Here is a 6,513-nt window from a genome sequence, read left to right on the forward strand (position 1 = left end):
CAGGCACTGCGTAATATCATTGCGCCTGCTGCACCCATGGTACGGCAGCAAAGTTCCTTGATTATTACGCCGGAATGAGAGTATAGTTCCTAGCCATATCGGCCTAGAAAATCACAACTTTTCCTTTTCCATCTGTCTTAGTGCACGATGTAACAGAAGAGTCAAGTTTTAAATAGGAAAAATATAGAAACTCTTTGGTCATTTTTGAGCGAGGTGCTAACGGTCTAATCAGATTCAATGATCTATGCTAAGCTACAGCTAAAAGTGCTACCGCCAGACCTGGAGATCGGCTGAATGGATTCGAAAACGGTAAAACTCAACTGTTTAACTCTAGGGGAGTTGGAAAATTAGCCTATTTTCAAAAATAGTGGAGTGTTCCTTTAAGGCAGTCATCCTTGTCAGAGTGTTACATAGCATTAAAAACCCTTGTAAAGTTCTCTTAAGGTTTCTGCCAAAAGGTCTGATTCTAGTCAATGTACCCCTCCGGTTCCAAAAGAAGATACTGTTGAAGTGGCTTTGGGACAGGGAGCCTGGGAATGAGGGAGCAGCAGTTTTCCCCAAACTGTTTCCTCAGTGCAGACCGACACAGATGCTGTAAACTGCGTGGTTTATACTCCATTGCAAAAAGAGACTCATAAAAGGTTCTGTGAAACTAAAAAAATAAATAAAAAAGAGAGAATAGTCATGTACTAATATGGTACAATAATTCCAACAGCATCAGCATGCATTGACTCATTCCAAAACTGATTTACTTCATCTTTAAGCCTTTTAGCCTTGTTTTGCTGTTTGAAATATTTATGCTATGAATCATGTTTCCAAAGGTTTCATCTAGTAAAAATCCTTGTGAAATTATGAAAGACTTACATGAAAAATATCCTCAGGAATAACCTCAACCCATCTGGGGGTCACAGGAACAAGTGTGTATGAATTAAACAGGATTTCCACAGTTTTAGGTGCCTCTGCACAGGCTGTTAATACCTTAAAACCAAAAAACATGAATGAAAGGAATAATTTTGCCAACTGATCATACCAAAAAAAAAAGATAAAATGAAAGATGAATAAGACAGCAAATTAAACCAGCTTTTTTAGTGAAGAATGTTTATGTCATGAAATAAGTTGTGTATTCTATAAGTTGTATATTGTGAATGTATACAATAAATCTCAGGACTATTATCTCAGTGTTATCAGTGATCACCTTCAGCAGTGCTTGTGGCCAGACTTTAATAGAGCCGTGATTTAACAAGGTCTGAACAACCCTGTGAGGTTCCCACTCTTGCCGAACCACAGAGCTTTGTAGAACACTAGATAACGGTGAGCATCCGTTATAGTCAATGGCATTGATATCAGCCCCATGGTCCAAGAGAAGCTCCACCAACTTAAGCTGAACATTGCGGGCTGCCTTGTGTAGAGGACTGCGGCGTTCTTTATCAGCCGAATTAATGTTAGCTCCATAGGCCAGAAGGAGACGACAGATCTCGAGGTATCCTTCATCTTGGCTGTCGACTGTCTTTTCTTTGGCGACTCCACAAACAACACCCAGTGGCGTTTCACCTGAAGAGCTGCTATGGTTCACAAAGGCTCCGAATCGTAGGTACAGCTGTGCATGGTGGGGCAGACCATGTCTAGCTGCCACATGCAGTGGTGTTTCATCCTCTTCTTCACTGGATAAGTTCACTTTGGCACCATATCTCACCAAGGCTTTTGCACAACTACAATAGAAATTGTAATAATTGTAAATAATTATTGAAGAGGTGAAGAATTTGTTGCTCATATTTGCACTACACTCTTAAGGAGATGAAATATTATTAATATGGATTTCATGTCAGTTTGTACTGGTGTATAATGACTTATCATTTGACTATTTAGTCTTTTATTTTTACAATTACTTTTAAATTATACTTATGGTTATACTAATTATAAGGTGTAATAATATATAGTGTACAGTATTATGTTTCATATTCATATAATGATACCATAGTGATTGTGGTGTTCTGCAGAGATGTAAGGCAGTCAGTCCATCGTCTGTCATCTGGTTAGGATTAGCCCCATGTTCCAGCAGCAGTTCTACACATTCATTGTTGGCGTTTACACAGGCCTCATGAAGTGCTGCTTTTCCTCCTGCGATAAGGTTGGGGTGTGCACCGTGTTCCAGTAAATATAGCAGACATTCAGTGAAACCTTGTGCAGCAGCAATACACAGTGGGCTTGTCAGTTCTCTTTTATACTCCAAAGACCAAAGACCTGGAATGGGAAATATTGTCAGACCATCACAACTGATGCATTTTAATAATTGAATGAATCTTATAGAAAACACTCCAAACTGATTTTTTAAAGAATCGCTTAAATCTAAATTACACACCCGACTTACTGTTCAAAGGTTTGGGGTTAGTAAGATTTATTTATTTTTATAAATAAATTTTTTTTTATTAATACTTTTATTCTGCAAGTATGGATTAAATTGATCAGAAGCGACAATAAAGCCTTTCTGAAATTGTATTTTTTTTATCTACTTGAAATAAATTCTGTTCTTTTGAACTTTTATGGTACTTTAAGGAAAAAAAGTGCATTAAGGTTTCCACAAAAAGATTAAGCAGCACAACTGTTTTCAACATTGATAATAGTAAGAAATGTTTCTTGAGCACCAAATAAGCAAAAAACTATCGAACGGTAGTGTATGTCAAAACATTTATGCATTTAGAAATTAGATAAAAGTTTTTCAGGGTAGATTATACTCTAAAAAATTGTAGATATAATTACAGTTACTTCTAATTTGTTAAAAAATATTAATAAGTTAAAATATTGAAAGTAGAAATAGTACAATAAAGACTAACAATAACAAATTTTAAAATGCTCAATAAAACTAAAACATATGTTTGTTTCATTCATCAGTTCAGCACAAAAAACTTACAGTCTTTTTGATACACCTCCAAAGTTTACATCCCATAAATGACTGTTTTTACCTGAGGGTCCAAAGGTGGTGTCTGTGTGAGCTTGCCACTCAAGTTCCTCACAGCTCACATTGTAAAACACATCAACATCAATATAGTTCCTTTTAAGGAGGTTACGAAGCCCTCTTGTGTCTCCCTTCACTACAGCTCTATAGAGCCATAAGGAGCGTAAATGAGCTCTTTCCCAATGATCCTGTCCTAACTCACAGTAATCATCCAGCAGAGCCTGCCATCCATTCAGCTGCACGATGGAACAGAGGTTCTCAAAGCGCATAGTTCTTAGCATCCTTTTACCTTTTCAAATGGCCTAGGCTTTCAAGGACTTGAGTTTATATAGTGCTAGTCATGTTTTCCTATGGCTTCAATCACTTTTTGCCTCTATTTTTAGTAAGCCATTGTTCTCCATCAGTTGGTCATAGCTTACTGGGGCCATTTTTAGTTGTTGACGTATGAGATAGATGCTCAATCCTTTGAGCTTCTAATATCTATGCCCATTTGTTGCCTTTTGTTTTATTTGAATAATAGACCTGTCTTTCCAGGACATTTAAGACAAGCTCCATTTTTAAACAGATAACATTTTATATGCTACTTCCATGTATGCTAAAAAGTGCCTGCGGTGTCACATGTTAGATATATACAATGGAAGCAGAGAGTTTAATTGCAATGGCATAATCTCTTGGTTTTATGAGATCATTCATTTCGAGGGCACACCAGGAAAATCTTTACTGGAATCTGCAGAATGAGTTGAAGTGGTGTTGCATGGAGACAGACCCAAACAGCGACTGAGATCAGGGCTCTTGAGTATTGATCTGTGCATGTCATTCATATGCACAGAAGATTACCACAATCCCTTAGAAATCCCGTGTTAACTCCACACAGATTCCTCACCACAGAAATTTCACAAAACCCTAAGGGTATGGCTGCGCCTTCCAGGGGGTGGGGGAGATCCCCTTCAGTTGAAATCCAACAAAGAACCAGGTTATGGCAAGGAAGGCCATTCTCTGCCATACGGAAACACTGCCCCTGGTTTATAATGACATAAGGATGAGCAAATGATGACAGAATTTTCCTTTTTTGGGGTAAACTACCCCTTTAATACTTTATATTAGTTTGGTATATGATTTCTACATGTGCTGTCAGAATAAGACTGATAAAAAGATCAGTGTTCCATGCAGGTTCATTGTTGGTCTAGCTGGTTAACCAGCAAAATATGTTAGTCAACCAGCGTTATCAGAGAGACCAAACCTAGCATTTTTTTGTTGGTGAACAACATGGTTTTGCTGGTTCACCAACTAATCCAGCACAAAACAACCATAGACCAGCAGGGAGGCTTTCTGGTTAAACTCGTTTAGAAGCCTGTTAAGTACACTAGGTATGCTGCATCCCATTCTAGGAACCAGAATCCAGCTTTCAACATATGTTGTTGTTATTCAAAACAGATGCACAACATATGCTGCTTTTCAACAGGATACTGAAGCTCAAGAACATGACTGATATGAATATATACAGTATAAGAGCATTATTGAATTTTACAATTTTAGAAAGGTTTATACTTTTAAAAAGTCTTCTCTGAAACATTTTGAAAGATTAATTACACAAGGATTAGTGTACCCATTTCTGCAGGCTTCAGACCAATGTAATGATGCTGAAATATAAAAACAAATTTTCCACTGATTAGACAATCAGTTTCATTTTAGATCTCTGTCCTATTCATCAAATCTGACTCACCCCGTTTCTGAGCAGTCCATAGCAGTTCATCGCTCTGAAATTCAAGAACTTTGTTCAGTTGCTCTGGATCAGAGAATCCATCCTGCATGTCTCTCCAGTGGTGGGTTAGCAGGTCATTGAGAACAGGGGGGCAAAGGAAGTCCATTCCTGGTTGTTTATAACCCTTGGTCTTTTCTTTCCTACCCCCCTGACTGCTGTCTAAAGACGACCGCCTTCTTTCTGTCAAGAATGTGGCCTTTCGACTCACAACACATGCCCCACTACCTTGGGAGAGCATTGCTAATATTGACAATCCTTTCCACTTCTTACTTGTCTGATTTTATGGCTATTTATATTATCACTGTTGCTCTATAACTTGTATTTTTAGTACAAATGACATGTGATCAGTGCATTGCAGGGCATGACAAGGGGGCCTTGATCATTGTTTTCATCAACAACACAGAGGCTGAGTGTTCAGAGAGGTCAGTTCGATAAATATGCCAGATGCACAGTTGAATGGAAAGCATTGCTGGTGATATCACCACTGCACAAGCCAAGAATAGAATCAGACTCTTCATTTCAACAAATCATGAGGTGCGACCGCATTGTCCTCCAATCACAGCTTACCGGGAATCTGATCCTCAACAGTGCTTTAGATTGTGACCTTAATTCGGAAAGTCCCCTGATCTGTCAACTGTAATTCCAGTGACAAGTGAAAGGGCATCAGTTTCTCCTTAATGCAAACTCTTTAAAGAAGATATTTTGAAGATTGCTGGTAATCAAACAGTTGGTGGATGCCATTGACTTCCATAGTAGGAAAAAAAAATGGCAACCACCAACTGTTTGATTACCAGCAATCTTCAAACTATCTTCTTTTATGTTCGACATAAGAAAGCAACTCATACAGGTTTGGAACGACATGAGGGTGAGTAAATGATGACAGAATTTTCATTTTTGGGTGAACTATCCCTTTAACTGCACTGATCATTGGAGTTAAGTAAAAGCTATTTGTACATAGATAGGGCTTTAAGATTTTGGTTGCTATTACAGGCAGTTCTTATGCATCTGTGTAGGTGCATGTGAAAGTTGTCATTAGCTGCACATTAATGTGACCTCACATGTAACCATAAACATGGGGCTGCTGAATTTGAATATCTCCCAATGAGTTGATGACATACCTGAGTATTTAATGGCTGTATTTATATACCATCAAAGATGTTGAAGCAGTGAGGACAAATTCAAGTTAATGGTTTGTTGTTTTCATTTTGACACTGAAGGAAATGAGGGTATTGGTTTCATGCGGGGATCTTTAAACTTTTTTCATACCCAGGACTGGAGAGATGGATTAGGGACTATGGTTTAGGGACCTTTGTTACAAACTGGGGCCATTTGCATAAAGACAGGAATAGTTTTTGGTCGCAAATTAGTCTAATTAAAATTTTTATGTAACTGAATTAAAAAAAAAATAGATGACTAACTTTTAAGACTAAGTTAATGCAACTGCCCCCTGAATGTTGCTTTTTAAGGCTGACCTATTATAACATGAATTTACACACTTTACATACTATTTACAAAACCAATTAAGTATAATTATTAACAATGTACCGAGTCATACACTTTTATCTTTATTTAATATATTCTTAATTTACATTTTAATTTTACTTTATATTTTAGAATGTGGGAGCGACAATAAAGCATTTAGCTGAACTTTAGCTTCTCAGTTTTAGCTTTGGTTGAAGAAAACTTTTACAACATCAGAAAAACTTGATGTTGTAATGGAAACTATGGGCTCTCTCTTTTGTAGCACTTTAGATACGGTTGCTCCTTTATGCCTTGTGCTTTATATATATATTTTTTT

The 6,513-nt window shown here is 37.4% G+C and overlaps 1 protein-coding gene across 1 annotated transcript; it reads right to left on the reverse strand.

Moving 5' to 3' along the window:
- Positions 1–373: 373 nt before the first annotated feature.
- On the reverse strand, positions 374–3,234 carry LOC107555036 (ankyrin repeat and SOCS box protein 18-like). The gene is made up of 5 exons (XM_016237720.1): positions 2,961–3,234; positions 1,974–2,241; positions 1,196–1,709; positions 865–978; positions 374–652 (listed from the first exon to the last, which is right to left on the reverse strand). The coding sequence occupies exons 1-5, from the start codon at positions 3,232–3,234 to the stop codon at positions 467–469; spliced, it is 1,356 nt and encodes a 451-aa protein (XP_016093206.1). The 3' UTR covers positions 374–466.
- Between the last annotated feature and the right edge of the window lie 3,279 nt (positions 3,235–6,513).

The sequence above is a fragment of the Sinocyclocheilus grahami genome, unplaced genomic scaffold (assembly GCF_001515645.1).
Source record: "Sinocyclocheilus grahami isolate Dianchi unplaced genomic scaffold, SAMN03320097.WGS_v1.1 scaffold523.1, whole genome shotgun sequence".
Classification (NCBI taxonomy): domain Eukaryota; kingdom Metazoa; phylum Chordata; class Actinopteri; order Cypriniformes; family Cyprinidae; genus Sinocyclocheilus; species Sinocyclocheilus grahami.